At 45.4% G+C, this 20,221-nt stretch overlaps 1 protein-coding gene across 5 annotated transcripts in view; it reads left to right on the top strand.

Annotated features, from left to right (window-relative positions):
* Positions 1–20,221, top strand: part of Dis3l2 (DIS3 like 3'-5' exoribonuclease 2) — a 343,677-nt gene that overhangs the window by 262,475 nt on the left and 60,981 nt on the right. For all 5 annotated transcript variants that reach the window (XM_076866045.2, XM_076866042.2, XM_076866043.2 and 2 more), the window contains 2 exons: positions 1,192–1,299; positions 15,818–16,051. In XM_076866045.2, coding sequence (XP_076722160.2) covers positions 1,192–1,299; positions 15,818–16,051 — 342 coding nt within the window. The remainder of the gene's footprint in view (positions 1–1,191; positions 1,300–15,817; positions 16,052–20,221) is intronic.

Below are 20,221 nucleotides of genomic sequence, written 5' to 3'. Positions count from 1 at the left end.
CTTCTTGGTTGGTCAGCACAGGCCCTCAACACAGCACATGGAGCAAGCAGGTCTTCAGTGAATGTGGAGAGAAGTAACTGGTGATTGATTCCATCCAAAGTAGGAAAATGTGGGAGAGAGAGCAAGCAAATTTGAAGGCAGGAGGGAGAGAGTGGGAAGTTTCTTCAGGAGGTACAGGTAGAGTCTCATTTTATCTTTGGAATTACAGAGAAACAGTAATATTACAGAGAAACAGTAGTATTCTGGAGCAGCTAGAAATCATCATTGGAAAGTAAAAAGTTTAATTAAAAAGGATACCATCAAACCATCCTATTATGGGATTGAAAGATAAATGGGAAGAAATCACTTAGGCGTTAAAACTGCAAAATGGATGACTGGCTGACCAAGGTTCATCTAGGGAACTGCACTTAAGAACTTTTCTGCTTTATTGCAATAGTGACATTTTCTTATTCTGTTAATGTTCCAACATATAATTTGGTAAATTGTGCTATATACAATTACTAAATCAAGAAGTAGCTTGATTTTACTCTGATGATGCTGTGAAGACTTTGTCTTCAGGCTTTGGGTTCTTAAGTGTATTGTTCAACCAGAATTGTTATAGCCACAAGCTGCAGTCATTCTTGAGTGTAGAGCTTTACCTTTAAGGTAGCTGACCCTGCTATCCATGGGGACTCATTCCGGGACTCCTGTGGATTCCAGAACCCAATGATGCTCCAAACCATTTTATAGAATGATATGGTATTTGCATGTAACTCACAATCCTCCTGAATATTTTAAATCATCTCTAGATTACTTATAAACTGTAATACAATGTCAGTGATATGTAAATAGTTGTTATGTTGTGTTGTTTAGTGATGATGGCAAGAAAAAAGTCTGTACATGTTCAGTAGAGATGCAATTTCTAAAATATATTTTCCATCCAAGGTTTGTTGAATCCATGGATGAAGAACCAGAGGGCAAACTGTGGATAGCAAAGGGTAGCTCTTTTCTCATGGCTACGGTGTCTCTTTTAGCTTCTGTAAGCAACTCTTTCCACTTTCCCAGATTACATTTCCTTGACAGTGGAGGCTCCTGGAAGAGCCTGAGACAGTGTGGTCTTTCCTCAGAATCTTATGGGAACAGAAACACCTGAGACCTCAACCTGGTCACTAAAAGTGCTGAAAGGTGCTTACAGCTATCATCTGTTCACAGGTGGTCCCCATGCTTCCCAGGCTGCTATGTGAGGAGCTGTGTAGCCTCAACCCCATGACGGACAAGCTGACCTTCTCTGTGATCTGGACGCTGACCCCCGAGGGCAAGGTAACAACTTACATCTCGCCATTCATTCTCTGCTTACCAGCATCCCGTACTGAGTAGTGGGAATCATCTGCGGTGTGCCTGGTGCTGGGCTGTGGTGCTGCTGTGGAAGGGTGGTGAGAAGGAAATGCGAGGGCTCTGGCCTCAACTGACTGTCAGCCCCACCTGGGAGGCAGGAGCTGATTTTTGCCCAAGACTAAGTGGGTTTCAGTGAGGTTGGGTATGCACTGGGAGGCAGGCGGCCCCACTGCAGGAAGGGAGCAGGGCCTGGGGGAGGAGGCCATTAATGAATGGGGAGAGTTTGCAAAGATGTGCAACATCAAACTAGGGAAAGTCTGAAATGGCAGTCATAGATGAATTGCGGCTGCTAGGACTCATGTTTCATGAGGAATGTGGCATTTCAAAAGATGAGTGCTGCATCAGGGTGCAGGGTGACTGGGAGTGTGTAGGCCAGGCAGCAAGGTAGCACTGTGTCAAGACACAAGGTACGAAATCCCGGGGCACTGTGGAACATCAGCAAGCATGTCCCAGACGCGGGGAAGAAGGGAGCCGATAAAGAAAGATGGAAAAAAAAAAAAAAAGCAGTTTCTTCCCCGAGAACAACAGCTCTGCACATCCAGAATAGGGTAATGATAAATAAACTATGGTGCCTAATCTGGAATGTTGTACAGTTACTAAAGCTGATTACAAAGACCATGGAAGAACATGGCAAATGTTTATGCTGTAATATTTAATAGAAGTTTTTAAAAAAGGTAATTATTATTAAGAGATTCCAAATAAAGATGGAAGATCGAATACCCACATTTACTTTCATTCCCTCCCAAACCTCACTAAAACAACAATAAAGAGAATTTTTTTTGAAGACATAAACCCACAAGGACAAAGAGAGTGGGAGAGGAGACAACAGCAACAAAATTTTGGAAGCTGGGCAGCAGATGGATGAGTGGTAACTGACTTAGCAGTCCTGAGAAAGTTGATTCCTGAGCCAGCAACAGAGGAAGCCAAAAACAAAACAAAACAAAACAAAAATCCAGAAATTGACAGCACTAGATAACTCTGGAAGGCAGGGAGGGGTGGGTGAACATGAGGCTGCAACAGTATCAGTTGCAAGTTTATTTTAAAAAAGATTGGTTCCCATGTTCTACACAGAAGACCAGAAATTTATTCTCTGGACAGGACAGAGGAAGGTGTCTGAACTGAGGCACAGTGACACACTCGGTGCTGCTGGGCCTAGGGATCGAGTGAATATTGGCATACTGAAAGTTCTTTCCACCAACTCCAGAGTTCTGGGGGCCAGGCCTGCACCCATGAGTTAGGAGATGGAAACATCTTTCTCTGAAGAGTCTGAGTAGTAAATAATAAAGGCATACTAATAACCTTAAGGGTTTCCCAAGGAGCAGCCCAGCTCTCTTCTGCAGTAAAGCTCACAGACAGTGAGCCCCACTGCCCTATCACAGTTTTTTAGTATTTCACTTTCATGTCTGAAGGGACAACCAAGAGGAGAGTGTCTAATATTACATAGAAAGGTAAAGTAATCTAATAAAGAAAAGCAACTAGGACAAAACACACTAACAAGGAAAAGAAATGATATCTTTATAGAATTTTTTAAAGAGAGTTATCTATATCACAAGATAGAAGAAATGAAAAAGATTCAAGATTCCAGTTGGAAGTAAAGTTGAAGAATTATCCCAGAAACGATAAGAAAATTAGAGGACAAGTCCAAGGTATCCAGCATCTGCTCAACGAGCATACTAGAAATAGCAAAGAGATCAGAAGGAAAGAAATGATCAACAGGCATGTAAAAACATGGAACCATGAATCCCACCACTATGTATACCATAATATACCAATTAAACAAATATGGGGGTGGGGTGGGCAAAATCATTCTAGGAAATGCTCTGTTTCTGGAAGACATGACTTTCCAGATTGGAAAAGCTCGCTGCCAGCATAGTGGTGGAAAAATGTCTCCAAGACACATCACCAGAGAATTCCAGAACCCTGGAGACAAAGAATAAGATGCAGGAGGGGATCATCTACACTAGATGAATAACTAGTACTTTTCTACCACAACTCTAGAAGCCACGTGACAGTGAAGAAAACCTCCATGTCTGAAAGTCTGTGATCTCCATACCAAAGTTTTGTACCTAGCTTTCAGTAAACTGCAAGAGTAGGAGAGGACATTTTGAGACAAAAAGTACTTCTGGTACACTGTTTCTCAGAAAGCTGCCAGAGAATAGGCTTCACCAGAATGAAGGAGTAAATCAAAAAAGAGAAAGAATTGGGCGCAGTGGTGCACACCTATAATCCCAGCATCTCAGGAGGCTGAGGCAGGAGGATTGGAGTTCCAAGCCAGCCACAGCAAAAGCAAGGCACTAAGCCAATCAGTGAGACCCACCCCCTCCACCCCACCCTGTCTCTAAATAAAATACAAATAGGGCTGGGGATGTGGCTCAGTGGTTGAGTTCAACCCCCAATACCCCGCCCCCCCAAAAAAGAAAGAGAAAGATATTGGACATAGGAAACATAAATCAGCACAGGGAAGAACGGAAGGAATCACCTGGATCAGGGTTTAAGACACTTCCTTTAAAGGCCCAAATGGTGAATATCTCTGATTTTACAAGCCACCTTCTTGGTCATAGCTATGAAACTCTCACACTCTAGCAGGGGAGCACATGATAGGTAAATGAAACAGCTTGGCTCTGTGCCAGTAAAACTTTATTTAAATTCAGATGGCAAGTTGGATTTGACCCACAGGACCATAATTTGGTGATTGATACCCAAACAGCAGTACCCAAACCCCTCAGTGCTTTTGGACCATCTGTGTAATATCAATACATGGGACAAGCCATGCAGTGCCTTAGTGTTATTATGAAACCAGTTTTGACCTCATGGACCCCTGAAAGGTCTCAGAGATCCCCAAGAAAGAATCTGTGGAACTCAGCAACTTAGCAAGGCCCTAAGCAATCCAGGAAGACCCTGTCTCTAAATAAAATATAAAAAGGGCTGGGGATGTGGTGGCCCAGTGGTTAAGTGCCCCTGTGTTGAATCCCAGGCACCAAAAAAAAAAAAAAAAAAAAAAAAAAAAGTGGTTACCATGGGGAGGGACAGACGAGAGGGGAACAGAGGGTTACTGTCTTTCATAACAAGCCTTTAAAACTATGTGATTATTGTAGCTATGTATACTTTATTTTAAAATTTTTAACCTGCAATTTTTCAGTTATACCTGAAAGTAAAGAAAATAGCACAATAAATGCTCTTTGCACATCTCCCAAATTCAACTACTGTTAAGATTTTGGTTTTTGATACAGTGTTTTGAAACAAACCATAGTCAGGTCCTTTCACTGATATGTACTTTTATATGCAACTCTAAAAACTGTGGACTTCCTTTAATATAAACACAACCCTGGGGCTGGGGTTGTGGCTCAGTGGTAGAGTGCTTGCCTTGCATGTATGGGGCACTGGGTTTGATCCTCAGCACCACATAAATAAATAAAATAAAGGTGTTGTGTCCTACAACTAAAAAAAAAAATTAAAAAAAAAACACACACACACACAACCCTGTAGCATACCTAACAATGGACGCTAATGCCATGGTGCCATCCAGAACCCATAACACATTTCCCTGAGTATCTCCGATGGACTTATCCAAATTGAAATGAAAAAAAAAAAAAAAATACACACGTTGCTTTTGGTTTTTATGGCTCCTAACTATCTGGTAAAAAGTTCCTTTCTAAGGTTTAAGAGGCAAACATTATCTGAAATGCAGAGAAGGAATTATGAGTACAGTATGCCAGCACTCATATTCTGGTGGGGGTAAGAGCAAGCATGGGGGGAAAATGAATGGAAAAAGATCAGAAGGAAATAAAACAGAATGCCAACTGTGGTTGTGTTTGGGTAGTAAAACTATGAGTAATTTTTTCTACTTTTTTGTATTTTCTAATGTTTTTTGAAAACATGTATAACTTTTATATTTTTATAAATGCTTATTTTTGCAAAAGTTTAACTAAATAGAAAATAAAAGCCTGTAGAAGAAAACTAACTTGAGTCAACAGAGAAGAACGTTGAATCTGAATTATGCCTGCCAGGATCAGACCCGAGAAATAAAAACTGCCTGATCTAATGTGCTTCTAAAATACGAGGGTCATAAAAGAAGCACTAGAAAGCGGCAAACCCTGACATGCAGTTGCCCTTTGGGGTTTCTGTTCGAGGCAGTGCCGGTGCTTAGGGCTTCTGCTCTTCACAGGGTGCTGCAGGGCAGGTGGAGGCACAGGGCCAGGAAAGGTGCTGGGCCTCTGTCTAACCACACCAGATAGGAAGGACCAGGGTTGGAACTAAGGACAGAGACTAGCAGGGCAAGGCCCACTGTGGTTATCCAAATACCCTACCCAGAGACCAGGGGACCATGAAAAGTAGACCGTTTGGTTAGTCCTGAGTATCTCTTACCTGCAGTCAGGGCCCATAATGAAAGGCCTGATTCCACATTTGTATCCAAGGAATGCTTGTTTAAGATGCTGGTAAGCAAAGCCTGAGTTAAGCTAGAGGGGCACAGATTCAGAATCAGATGAGAGATCAGGGTGCCAGAGGAGGCCCTGAGGGCAGCCCTGCATCAAGAACCCAAATGAATAAAGAGGAAGGAACTCAAAGCCTGTGTGGTCAGAGCCAGGAGGCTGGGTTTGCTTCTAGTCTCTCTTAGCAAAAGGGCTTAGGCTTTGTTAGAAGGAGCCAGAGCAGGGCCAGCAGCATTGTGTCCCCACTCCTCCCACATGGCTGCCACTTTTACCTGGTGCCAAAGTGAAGGTTTTCCTTACGCTACTGACCTGCCTTACTCTCTGGGGCAGGCATGGTCCACCATTGGAAGGCTACTACTTTTTTTTTTTTTTTAACACCCACAATAAAATCTTGGATAGTTTTGCTTTCATCAAGCCAGTGCCCCAATGTTTAGGTCAGTAAATGTTTAAGAATCTATTTTTAGCATATTTTTCATGTGTTTGTTTTAAGAACATTGTTCTCTAATCTTGACATTTGTAATTAAATATTGTCACAAGGGAAAAGTTACCCAAGTAAATTTTGTGCTTTTTGTAAAATGCAACTCTGGAACCACAAAATCAGCTCTACCATATCCATCCAGTGGCCTTATCACCTCCTGAACACCTCTGGCACTTCTGTCTCATCTGACACTCAGGAATATAAGAGCCTGCACACCAAAGACCAGTTCTCAGAGACCCCTGAAATACAAGGTCACCTCTGTGAATATTCTTGTGTCAGACTTTGAAGAAAATCACCTGCAACAAAGCTGACTTAGTAGGAGTCTCAGGGTCACAGATGAGAAGGATGCAAGGAGGGCCTCCCTGGCTGCAGCTGTCCCCAACCTGCCTCCCCTGCCACAACTGGGATGCTGCCATGTGCCAGCATCCTTTAGGACCAAGAGTGTGCTCCAAAAGAGAAGACTTCAGCCATTTGCTCAAGCCAGAACCATGGGGTCCTTTTTCACTACTTTGGTCTTTCTCTCACCATCCACCCCACCCACATCCAGTCTGCCAGTAAGTCATCTCGGCTTTGCTTTCTAAATCTCTCTGAATCTGTCCCCTTCCTTATCACCTTGAGCATTGTGGCAGGGGTTCCAGCTGCTGTCTCCTGCCTGAACTAATTCAGAGGCCTCCTGACTGTTCTTCCAGCTTTGGCTCTTGCCCATTTATCTTCTCCCCACATGGCAGTCAGAAGGAGCCTTCTAAATCTTAAACTAGGTCTTATCTCTCTTTTAAAATTCTTCAATCTCTCATCAGAACAAAAGCCAAAAGCCTTTAAAATGGGATGCCCCCTCCTCTCTGCTTTCTCTTTCTTCTGCTAGAGACCCATGGAATCCAGAGCCAACTTGGAAACAGACTTGCTTCTCTTGCTGAAGCATCTTTGCTCATGTGGAGATCACTTATGATGAGCTCTCTCCTGTGCAACACCTCCCATTTTCAGCTTATGTGGCCTTAATCCACTAAGCTCAAGTTTTGCTACCCACCTCTTCCTAATGCCATTCCAGCCTGGGCCTGTTCCTGGAGCTCTAGGGAAACTCTGCTTCCTGCCTCAAGAAGCACGCGTTGAGAGAAGAATGTTGTGCAGAGTACAGGCCGACTTTCTTTAGCAGAGCCTTAATACTACTTAGGAATTCTTTTACTAATTGCTAAGGTAGCTATTCTAGACCTTTATTCCTAGGCTTCAGCTTTCTGTGCTGCTTCCCATCCCTCTTTCATTCAAGACCCACCATTCCCCTCTGGTAACTTTCATTTCTCCTTCTTGGAAACCAGAGAACGTCCAGTTGGATCTACTTGATCAACTTTCCTCTCTGCCTTTCCCCTTTCTTTCTGCAATAATAATGCCCCTGTTGCAACCTGAGTTTAAACCCTGTGTTCTCTGGATCTTTTAATGGCATCAGTGACAACCAAGCTACCCAGACTTTAAAGTGGCCAGCCTGCTTCAAACATCTACTACCTCTAGGAGTTCTACATTCTATCAGGGCTACCTTTGTGGTGGGCCTCTCTAATCAGTCCTCTCTTTCTGTACCACTGCCACCATCCCAGTTCACATCTTTGCCATCTTATCCTGGGACCAGTGGTATAGACTGTGACCTCTATTCTGTTTCCCTAGTGATCATCCTCTTACTCAACTTCCTCTGACTGCATGTGATAATTAGCCCCAAAAGTCTGATCTCTAGAGTCTGACATAAAAGACCTCCACCCTTTGTGACCATTTGCCATCCATCCTCCAGCCCCCTCCATCTCTCCTCTTGCTACTGAAGGGTTCATTTGGCTTAAGAGGGAGCCACAAGGCTTCCAAGACTTCTCATGCGCTCCATCCTCTTCCTTGAAGATGCTTCTCCTCAGCTCTGCCAACAAGGATGCTGCTTATGTTTTGAGATGCAGCTATGATGCCACTTCTTCACAAGAGTCAGGGATAGTCACTAATCCACCCACTCAGTATGCTGGGGATACTTGCTGTCTTCACATACTGTATAAGGTATTGAATATATGAAATTAATAGCCCCAAAAAGAAATAGTAGTGATCTCCTGGTGATGGGTGAATAGATTTTTAATTTTTCTTTTTCCCACCCATATTTGTAAATTTTCCTATAATGAATTCATAATACCAATTAGAAAAGTAAAAAATTATTTTGATTTTTTTTCTTTTTTTTTAAGTAAGCAGATGAGAGATACTGGATTATGTTTGTAGGCTGAGTGCTAAGGTGAACAGACAAGACAAGGGAGAAGGGATAGATTTGGGGAGTCTCTCATCCTAAATGGAGTGAATATGGGGTGGGGGAGTGGGATGCCCTAGATTTTGAGAAGGTGCTTAGATGGAAGGGCATCGTCCTCCCTGTCAGAATCCGTTTTCCCATCTTTCCACCCCCTCAGCACTTGTTCTCTTTCCCTGGACTTTAGAGCCATTTGTGCACAGATCTGTTATCCTGCAAGATTATAAACTCCTTATAAGCAGTACCCATTCCTGAGTTTTTACCTCTCCGCCCATAGTACAGTGCCCATACCCAGAAAATGCTGAAAATATTTCATACAGTGATTTGCACACATGTTTATTCTTTCTGCCTTGTTAGAAAGGTGGTCTCTTGGTAAGCATTGCATCCACAGCAACCTTCCCCACTTTGCAAGCCAAGTGCTGAGGGTTGAACGAAGCCTCAAACTACCCCATTCAGCTTCTGCACAATCCTGCTCTCCCCATGATGACCCCTGTAGAGTTTCATGTCCTGCTGCTGGCCTGCCATCTGCCACTGCTAGGAATCTTGTGAAACTTGAAAAATAAAATGCTGGTCAGGTACAGTGGTGCACACCTGTAATCCCAGCAGCTCGGGAGGCTGGGGCAAGAGGATCTCAAGTTCAAGGCCAGCCTGGACAATTTAGCAAGACCCTGTCTTAAAATAAAAAGGGCTAGGGAAGTAGGTCAGTGGTAGAGTGCCCCTGGGTTCAATCCCCAGGATTGCCAAAAGAGAAAGAAAAAATTCTATGCTCTCCCTGGGTCATCATGGTCTGTAGAGGCTCCCAAAGCAAGGCTTCTGTATAGTATCATGCAACCTGGGGCTTCAGTTGGTGGTAAGAAGCAGAGCACTCACTGGTTGATGTGTTTCATCCTCGGACGCTGTAGTGGAAACCTTGCCCATGCAGCTTCCCATGAGACAATAGCTTCAAAAACTGGTTCTGAAAATAAGGAGAAAGTTCCCAGAATATCTATCTTTAGTCATTACCAGAGGCGGAGCAGAATTGTTTTATTTCAGGCCTGTAGCAACAGCTCTAGGACAAGGGTGTTTTGGGAAGAACTTTGCTGTGTTCTGTGCCCTGCATGTCCCATTTCCTAATGAAAGCACAATGAGAGGGCTTACCTAAGGTCACTTCAGGGGAATCACAGAACTGAACTAAACAGATTTTGCTTGGACTTAAAATAAGAATTCAAAATGAAATATTTTCAAGAAATGAAACAAAGTAAGGCATTTATTATAAGATGGTCATGCCAGGAGGTAAAAATTCATTTTAATCAGCTTTTTTCCCACGTTTTGATGTTATTAACAGTGGGTTTGACTTGAACCTGAAGACATGGCTCCTGAGTGTCAGAAAGAACAGAGTGGGCTGTCCTGGGCTCTAAAACAAGTGCACTCCCACTTTCCTTCCTTGCTTTCTCCCCCTAGCCTCCAGTTTCCTTCCCACACCCTCAGGCCTCTCAAAGATGAGCTTTAAGGATTCCTCCCACTGCCCTATGGAAAAGGGGACACTTTCAAGGCCCGCTCGGGCATAGCACCCTCATCCACTGTTACCAGAATGAAATTCCTGCCTCAGCAGCATCAGAGCCTCTGGGATCTCCTCACGTTTCCTGCAGCTCTCAGGGTTTGGTGTGCCAGGCAAACATTCGAGGAAGCTTCCTCCACTTCCTTCCTCAGAAGTTTAGACAGCTGTCAACAGGTCAGAATGGGAAGGGACCTGGTTCTAGCCCTCAGGACCAGTGGGCAAGCTCAATGGCAGGCCACCTTGGAGAGCAGAAGAGTGCTCAGTACACTTAGGCATTTTTTTTTTTGCTATACAAATAAATATTGGAGAGAATTCTAGCACATAAACAAACTGACTTAGGAATTAAAACAGGCTGACAGACATGAGGCCCTCTGCAGCCTGTGCCCTGGGCAGAGGGCTCTGGTGGGCCTCTGCATGATTCCTCTGGGACCCCGACAGTGCAGCCATGGAACACTCCAGGATCTGGCCTCTGTGTGCCAATACGGAGCAAGTGAGCTCTCAGGTATAAATGGAACTTACTGCTGCTGGGGCACATGTCTTGCTATTTACAACTTCATCTTAGCCTGGTGGCTCTGTTTTGGGGAAGTTTTTTATTTGTTTGATTGGTTAGTTGTTATTTTTTTTTTTTAATTTTTGTTTGTTGTTCTTTGGTAGTAGGAATTCAACCCAGGGACACTTTACCACTGAGCTCTATCCCCAGGCCTTTTTTTTTTTTTTTTTTTTTGCTTGTGGGAGGGGCAGGGTCTTGCTAAGTTACTGAGGCTAGCCTTGAACTTGAACTTTGAACTTGCAGTTCTCCTGCCTCAGTCTCCCAAGTCACTAGGATTGCAGGTATGCTCAGGCTCTTGTGTTTTTTGAGAAGAACCTGGGTCTCACCCCATCACATTGGGCCTAGTACAGGGGTGGGCCTAGTGGAAGAGTCCCCTACTCCTCAACTACCCCCCCAGCCTCTGCCTGCTGCTTCCAAGGCCTTCACTAGGCAGTCCTTCCTTTGACCTGCCCCTTGCTATCTTCCAGCCCTCCTCTTTCTGCCCACTTCTTTGTCAGATGCTTTCTTCTTGGCACATTTGGCTTCTCTTTTACTCACCCCTTTTCCCATCGTTGCCACTCAAACAGCCTGGTTTTGCTTCAGTCAGGAAAATGTTTCTTTCTTTCTAAGATGATTTTGAACTAAACATTTTATAGATGGGACTCAGAGTTGCTGCAGAAGTGATTTTACATCTTACATAGAAAGTTGATATGCATTTGAGGTACATTTGCTTCTTTATTTCACATCTATCGCTTTTCTTTTTTATGACATTCAGCTGAAATATAAGAAAAAATAGACTTTGAATCTAAGCCTTTGGTTGTGGATCTGCCCATGGCTGCCACTTGGGAGCTTGTGTGACTCTCAGGAAGTCTGTTTTCTCAGCTGTTGAACAGGCTGAATAAGGGACTCCCCCTCCCCGGCCTGTGTGGGATGGCAGGGTCTGGGACTGAGGGTGCTGGGCTGTTTCAGTCTTCCTGGGTGTAGAGGTGCCGTGCCCGGTGGATGGTGTGGGCTCCTAGTTGGCCCAGGGTTTTCCCAGCAATACCCTGCAGTCAGGGCTGACTCTGTTAACCTGACATTCCCAGCATTAGTGTCCCAGAGTGTGTGCAGCAAACTTGCTGCCTGCCGCAGGAGTGGCCCGAGTCCTGTGATTCCGCAGAAGCAGGACATGATCTTCTTCTGAAGGGTTTTGTTTATGCATCCCCTCGTGACTTTTTAACTTTTTCCATGAAAAACCCTTTGTCCTTTTGTCTTCTGCCACTGGCCCTGGTTATGGACTGGGCGTTGATGTGAGTACAGTTTCCAAATTGGAAATTAATGAGGTGTTCCCTCCAGAGAGGCCTGCCTTCCACGCCGGGGCTGGCTGCTCCTGGTCCCCTCTGGGTGGATCTTTGCTTTCCCGCTGCAGCTGCCACAGGCATCCTTCCTTCCCAGAGGTGGTTTCAGGCCGCTTTTCCTAGCCTCATAATTATTTTAGTGACTGTCAGGTGTGACTCCAGGCCGCCTCCTCAACCCTTTCTATGTTTAAAAAGAAGATCAGGGCAGATTTCCAGAGATGCAGCTGTGAGGGGAGGGCTGAAGCCAGGGGAAAGAGCTTCAGGAAACACCAACTCAGGCCCCAGCTTGGCAGCATCCAGGTGTGTTGTTGGGAAGGGATTTCTGCCTTGACTGAGAAGGAAGCAAAAGAGCAGAGGTGCCCATTGGACAAAGAGCGGTACTTCAGGTGAACTGCATGTGCCGCCAGGATGGCAGTAAACAAGCTGGGGGCGGGGGCATCTGATTTGGGAAAGGGCCAGGTAATGAACTTTAAGAACTCCCCGAGATTACTCGGAGCCCCTGGTCAGGGCTCAGCAATCAGAGGGTTCAGAGGGAGTCACAAAGGTATGCATGGAGACAGTGTGCATAGGCTTGGGGTACCTCATGCAACTTGCTGCCAAATTTCATGCACTTGTTATGGGGTGAATCTCATCAGGGCTCTCATTAGATTCTAAAGCAGTTCATGGCCCCACAGCTTAGGTGAAAACAAATGCCCCTCAGGGTGCTGAGGTCACCTGCTCAGAGCATCCTCTAGGGAAAAAGAACGCAGACCCCGGGAGGCCACACACCTTGTGACCTGGGCACAGGAAGGAATCCACGAGGCCACTTGTGACCTGTGAGAAAGAGAGGCGTGCCGTGGGGTGGAAGCTGGATTCCCTGAGCGAGTGAAAGACAGGCTGTCTAACAAACACAATGTGGACACACAGGAGGAGGGACTGGATTTGGAAGGAAAGGGAGAAACGGAAGCAAGCCGACTCTCCAGGGGAAAACACTGAGACCACAAGAATGAAGAGGCCATGGCCCTGTCATTCTAGAGGAGGTTGGAGCACCTCTCTTCAGGAAATGTGGTGTGTAGGGCAAGCCTGGGCTGCCCTGGAAGGGGCTCCCTCCTGCACAGGGCACCCCCAGCTATTGGATAGGACTGGATTGGTGCTGTGGGCACCCTTGCCTGCAGCACAGGAGCTCCCAAGAGCCAGCTTCAGGTCCTGCTTGCCACAGTGTAAGACTCAAATGTGCATTTGAGTTCCTCCTAGTTCTTGGAATAATCTGGAAAGCATAGTTTCAGGATTGTATTTTTTTTTTGAAGAAAAAATTAAATGCACAACTCTCTATAGCTCTTTGCACTGAATGAATACAAGACATGAATGATTGTCACCATTTTCATCCTCCATCTCACGGCTGCCATTTTTTGACAGTGTTGATTCTTCTTTAAGGGAGGACGTGGGCACCAGAGGGCTTTCTGTAGCCTGTCAGCTTAGCAGATGTGTCCATGAAGGCCTTGTCGGGTGGGCAGTCCTGAGCTGGGCTCTGCCCTAGAGGAGCACTCACATACAGACCTTCTGAGGGCTGTTCATGGGAGGCATTGTCTCTGAAGCTGTGAACAGAGTGGTTTGGCTGATGAAGAGCAAGAGGGTGTTGCATGCCCATACTTGAAGGTTCTGCTCCTGACCAATGCTCACCCCTTCTTGCATGCCCTCACCCCCAGTCACTCAGCTCTGCTGCGTTCCCTTGCTTCAGAATCATGATTCCCACAGTCTGCATCTTGGAACTTTTATACTTTCCTCAGGCTCTAGAGCCTTGAACTGTCTCCTTCATCCTTTCCTGCATAGACTGGGGCTCTCTGGTGTGAGCACTCCCTACTTCACTCTTTTTCCCCTGGGGCTCATCCCCCTCCTCCCTGCCTGCCTCCCCAGGCCTCTCTTCCCATACTGGATGGATGGCCTCCATCACCTCCATTTAACCCCAGGTCCTGTTGTTCTTCTATGTACTCAATCTTCCTTCCATACTGGTTTCTTCTCCCTACCCTGTAAGCACAACGAATGCACCCTCTGTCATGGTTCTCAACGGCTTTCCTTCTCGCCAGTCTTCTGGAAACCACCATCCACAGTAATTGCATTGCCTCTGCTTAGCCATATGCTCATCCCCCACCCAAAGCTTCCCAGACTTTTTCATATCATGACCCGTACAAAAAGTGTCACTTTTTTAAAAAATATTTTTATTAGTCGTTAATGGACCTTTATTTTATTTATTAATTATACATGGTGCTGAGAATCAAACCCAGTGCCTTACACTTGCTAGGCAAGCACTCTACCACTGAGCCACAACCCCAGCCCTGAAGTATCACTCTTTGAGTGGCATATGGACACATGCTTGAGGCTGAGGCTGATGGAGACAAAGTTCTGGCTGCCCTGAAGGCAGAGGAGCCCACCCAGGGTGTCCAGAGTGTCCAGTCTTTCCGACATCCCAAGTGCCAGGTGCAGTGCTGCACGCCTGGACTTCTCTTTCTTTTAATCCTCTTGACATTCAGATGGTGCTGTGTGACACTGGTGAGTTAGAGCTAAACACTGAGGTGGCACTACCTGGGTTCTGTTCCCCTTTGCCATCCTGTAGTGACATGGCCTTGGACAAATTACTTTTTTTCTCTGTGCCTTGGTTTCCTGACTGAAGAATAAGGTTCATAAACTTCCTACCTCATAGGACTGTTGGGAGAATCAGTAGCTGCCATGTGGAAAGTGGGTCATCAGTGCCTGTCTCGTAGGAAGTGCCATTTTAAATGGTCTTGTTGCATGTCAGTGTCCTTTTTTCTAACAGTTCTCCCCCACCCCCCTTTTCCTACCACTAGACATACCTGGTCTTTTCTTTTCTGGACCCTCTTATTTTTCTTCTGTTCTCATCCTCTGGCTTCCTTGTTCCCTACATGGGCAGGTATAGGGGAACATAGCCCGACGCTTCCTTCCTTGAGCCCCTGGAGGGGTGGTGCCAGCTTTCCTGAACCAGACCAGCCACTGTCTCAGGCCCTGAGCCAGCACCCCAGATGCCCTGTAGATACCCTCATCTGGATCTCAATCTGCACCTCAGACTGAGAAGTCCCCCCAGAATTTTCATGTTTTATTTTATTTTCTTCTTAAAATCATAAAGGCTTATAGAAAATACAGAGAAATTGAAAGACTGAAATATACCTCAAAGTAAGCTCTGCATTCATCAAGCTCCACCACTGAACTGGCATAGCCCCTGGAGTCTGGGCTTTTTCCCCAGGGGACACTTAGCAGTGTCTAGAGACATTTCTGGTTGTTAGCTGGGGAGGGGGGATGTTACTGGCCTCTAGTGGGTGGAGGCCAGGGATCCTGCTCAACATTTAATAATGACCGGACAGTCCCTCACAGTAAGGGATTGTTGTCCAAAACCTTGTTCTTTCTCTACGTAGACATGTGGAAATTGGTTTTCCCTTTGTCCACTCATCCTTCCTCCTCACCTGTGTCCTCTGCTTCTGTCCATGGCCCTACTTTCTCCCCTTTCCTTCCTCCTCAGCCATTACCAAGCCCAGACATCATCTGTCACATCTCCGGCAACTGTCCCTTCCTCTTGCCCCAAGTTATGAATTGATGACCACTCTCCTAAAACTAATGAAGAAGATTCTCACAGGCTCTTCCCTCTTCGAGGTGTGTTTGGGGACCTTCGTAGACTTTCACTGCCTATCGAATTCAGCCCAGGCCTGGTAGAGTCCCAGCTGCTTGAGGGCAGCAGCAACCATGTCTGATTCAACTGTGTAACACCATCCTGAGCACAAGGTCAAGCACTCCATAAATCTTTGTTGAGTTTGTGTGGTGAAGGCTTGAATGAAGAAAATCCTGGAAAAGCATCTCCTCCCAGCTTTCTCACAATGTGTCTGTCTCTGCAGATCCTCAAGGAGTGGTTTGGCCGGACCATCATCCGCTCCTGCACCAAACTGAGCTATGAGCACGCTCAGAGCATGATTGAAAGCCCATCTGAGAAGATCCCTGAGGAGGAGCTGCCCCCCATCTCCCCAGAACACAGCAGCGAGGAAGTGCACCAGGCGGTCCTGAACCTGCACAGAATCGCAAAACAGCTTCGCCAACAGCGCTTTGTGGACGGTGCACTGCGTTTGGATCAGGTCAGTGTGTTTTGTTCAGTGCGACCGTAAAGTTTGACTCATTCCTGAAGCCACTGGGATGAGGCAGCATGGCAGTCTTTGTCTCTCCTGGCTTTTCCCCAGGCATTCCACCAAACTGTGCTGCTCTCCCACCCACCCTCCAGACTCCACAGGCATGAGGCCTGGTGACACAGTCACAGAAAAGGATGGTGTCTGTGCAGGTAGCTCTGCAAGCAAACCACTGCTGTTTTCTGTGGAGAGGCTGTGCCTGGGATTTGATCCTCACTTCAGGTTCTTAGTTTGAATCCCTTCTCATGAAGGCAAGAACTGAAGACAGTCATGTTTAGGAAGTAGCTGGCCAGTGTGTGATTGTGAGGGTCAAAAAACAGTATGTCATTTTTTTTAATATTATGTGGATTTTTTAGCTTAATTTTATTTTTTTATCTTTATGTGGTGCTGAGGATCGAACCCAGTGCCTCACACATGCTAGGCAAGGTCTCTACCACTGAGCCCCAGCCCCAGCCCCAGCCTCCCAGTGTGTCTTCTTATTCCTCAAAGAGAGTTACTTGTTTAACATCTGAAGAAGTAGGGAAGAGAGGAGCCTGGAGAATGTTGGCTGTTGAAGCAAACAGTGGCTGCAGTCACAGTGATTCTGACACTGTCAGCCCACTGGGACTTAGGCAGCTGTCACTTGGATCAGGTAAATTTCCATATTCCAGAGTTGATAACAGCTAGGACCCAGGAATTCTCTCTTCATTGCTTGTCAGCACATTACAAGAGTGGAGCTTATGTTTTATATCATGGAATCTTTTTTCATTTGTATTTCTGACCCACACTTTCCTCCCCAGGCCATTGTGTGCTGTGGAATTGTCTCCATGTGTCTGAAAAATGGAGTGGGTAGCAGCAAGATCACTGGGATTGCCTGAGGGATCTGCTTATCGGACCATTAGCATAGCTTACCCTGCAGAGACTTCTTTCCCCAGCCCTGCTTTAAGACCTTGCAGTGGAGGTTCTGATTTCATCCTACCTTTTGCCACAAACCTGCATGACAGCTTCCTAGCAGGCATTGCAAATAGGTGCTGCCCCAACCTAGTAGTAAGGTCTCAGGACCTGGATGATCAGACCTGCCTGTGCTTACAGTCAGAGCAGCTTCTTGAACTCTCCTGCCCTTCTGCATGCTCAGGGGAGATGATAGGCAGAATAGCAGGAGGAGGACATGAGCTGGAGGAAGAAGAACTAAGGCATAGGAGACTACAGCAGGGCTCCTTGCTTCCTACAAATCCCCAAGGCACTCTAATTGCCACCCCCCAGCACCCCCAGGATTCTTGCTTCCTGGATATCAGTCCTGCACTAGGCCCTTGGGCCACCTCCTGAATCTCCCTTTGCATATCTCTAGTAATGTCCCCTTTCTAGAAGCCTCTACCTCTGCTCACCCTGGGATCCCATTCACTGGGATCTTCCCCACTTCCCTTCATCTCGCTCCACATTCCCTCCCTGAATGGACTCTTCTGCTCTCCTGGTTTTAACTCTCAGCTGCATGGATACTAATGATGCCCTGACCTTCCTCCTCAGCTCCAGTTCAGCCTTTCTACTGCCTCCTGGTTTGGTTTTTTTTTTTTTTTTTTTTTTTTTTTGGTGTGTGTGTGTATGTGGGTAGGCAAGTTTTGTTTGTGTTTTGTGTGGGTTGGTTGGTTCGTTTTCCAGTTCTGGGGATTAAACCAGGGCCTCATGCATGCTAGGCAAGTGCTTTACCACTGAGCCCTCCAGCCTTTTTCTATTTTGAGTCATGGTCTCATTAGTTGCCCAGCCAGCCTTGAACTTGCAAACCTCCTGTCTCAGCCTCCCAAGTTGCTGGAATTTGGCACCACCACGCCTGGCTCCACTTGTCTTCTTAAAACTCACTGCCTGGATGCTCACAGCCATCTCACCAGCACTCCCCTTCCTCTGTGCACAGCAGTGCCTGGTGCTCATGGCTGCCCTCACGCTGTTTAGTACCTCTTCCTTCCATGATCAGGGGAATTGTGCATATGTCCCTGAACCTAGGTGATTCCAGCACTTGTCATGCATTGTTGTAATTAAATATAAATAACTATCTAGTTTACCTAAATATTAGGTCAAGTAATTGAGTACATAAAAAAGAAATGTGTTGTTTTTGTAAAAACTAAGTTAAATATTTTGGAAAGATTTGGATGAGTGTTTGAAAATTCTGTTTTTGCTGGGTGCAGTGGCACGTGCCTGTAATCCCAGCTACTAGGAAACCTGAGGAGCAGGATCTCAAGTTCCAGGCCAGCCTGGACAATTTAGCAAGACTCCATGTTTCAAAATAAAATTAAATAAAAGGACTGGGGATGTAGCTCAGTGATAGAGCAGTTGCCAACTGTGCTCAGCCTGGGTTCCATCTCTAGTACTATCAAAAATAAAAATAAATAAATAAACATTCTGTAGTTGAGACAACTGTACAAGTGCAGGGGAAATCCTAAAATTCAAGAATCATTCTGTATTCAGTTGCTTTACAAATGGCTTAAACTGTAAGTAAAAGACAATAAATTGAGAGTAGTCCATTCAGAAAAGACTGTGGAAATCTAAGTAGCATATACTTTTTAAAAAGGCTTACTTTTTCAACAATAGTAAATGAATGTGCACTTATATAAATTAAGCCAAAACACAAAATATATATGTGTGTGTGTGTGTGTGTGTGTGTGTGTGTGTGTGTTATGTATATGTATATATATAATCTGTTCTACATGTTTCCCTTCTTTACCTGACTTCTAGAATAACTCACCAAGTGCTACTCAGTCACACCAACTATGCGGGTTTCTGGTATAACAGAGACATTACCCCATCAGGTTGATGTAAAGTTCAATTGGATTAAGTGTGTGAAATACTCAACAAACTGGAAAAGACTGCGGGTGACCTCAGTTCGCAGCAGTAGGAGAGGTGTGATGGTGAAGACAGGGAACCTTCACAGATTATTGATAAATTGTCGGCATATCCAAGAATCCACATTTTATTGCTGAAAATGACTTTTGATATCTAAACCTCAATGGCCTTTTCAATTTATAAATTAGAAAGCTGAGACCCCCAAAGGCAAAACATCCAAATAGCTCTTTGTTCAGTTTCTCTCCATTTAAACCATGCTGACTTAAGAAAAAAAAAAAAGTTTTCCTTTAAAGTGGGAGAAAAAACACTCTCAAAAGTCCTAATTAGGTTCCAGTTAATTAAGGTCTGAAAATAAAGAATTTGCATCCTTGGAGTTTATTCCTTGGTTTTCCAGAAAACAAGTCTGGGGGACCCCAGCTTTAGAAGGAGGAGACATCAATCTCCCACAGCCAGGGACACTGGTGAGATTGTTTATAAATCAGCTAAATGGCCCCATTCAGAAGTCACTACATTTGTCCTCCTGTCCTTACTGCCTGCTTTTGCCCTCACAAAAATCCATTTTTCCTTGGTGCTGTTTGAGTAGTCTACTGTTTGGAGTTGTTCTCTGAAGCTTTTTTGCCCCAGTTCACAATGTCCACATTTTGGGTGGTGGCCTAAAAAATACGTCCTTTTACAAAAGCTAGCTCAATTAGAGAGGAGACACCATCCATGTCACACATTGGGCCCATGGGTCCAGGATAAATCAGCCAAACCAGAAGTTTCACCTTTCTAAGTATTCGGTTTGCCCTTGAGATGAATAAGGGCGGAGTGCATGTCTCTAATCTGGTGCCTGTTGTGGAGTCTGGGACAGAAACCATGATAACCTCAGAAAAGCAGAGCAGCGTGATCACTGGGTGTTCCCCAGTCTAGGGGAACAGAGTGCAACTGCCTCAACCTTGTCTGAGCTGGTGAGCCTCAGCCTGGGGCCTCCTGTTCCTGACTCCACCATGCAATCAGATAATAGCAAACTTGCTGTGTCCTGTGATGGGAAATACACTGAGCAGCAGTGCCTACCAGGTGGGATGCCCGCTTCAGATGTCTCTTTCCTGGAGCTCATACCTAGTTCCAGATAGGGTTTTGCAACATGAAATGACTCTCCTTTGCTTCACTACCCAAAAGCAAATGCAGTCCTCATATGCAGTCTTGTGCTTTTCAGTTGAATGAGTTAAATGATGTCCTTTCCATGTTTTCCATCTCCACGTTTGCTGCCGTCATGATAACACAGGGCTTAACAAAGATGCTTATTCTAGGTTGTTTATAACATGTATCTCC

This window comes from Callospermophilus lateralis, chromosome 9 (assembly GCF_048772815.1).
Source record: "Callospermophilus lateralis isolate mCalLat2 chromosome 9, mCalLat2.hap1, whole genome shotgun sequence".
Taxonomy (NCBI): Eukaryota; Metazoa; Chordata; class Mammalia; order Rodentia; family Sciuridae; genus Callospermophilus; species Callospermophilus lateralis.
The sequence above is the reverse complement of the archived record's forward strand: the minus strand, read 5'-3'. Positions and strand labels throughout refer to the sequence as shown.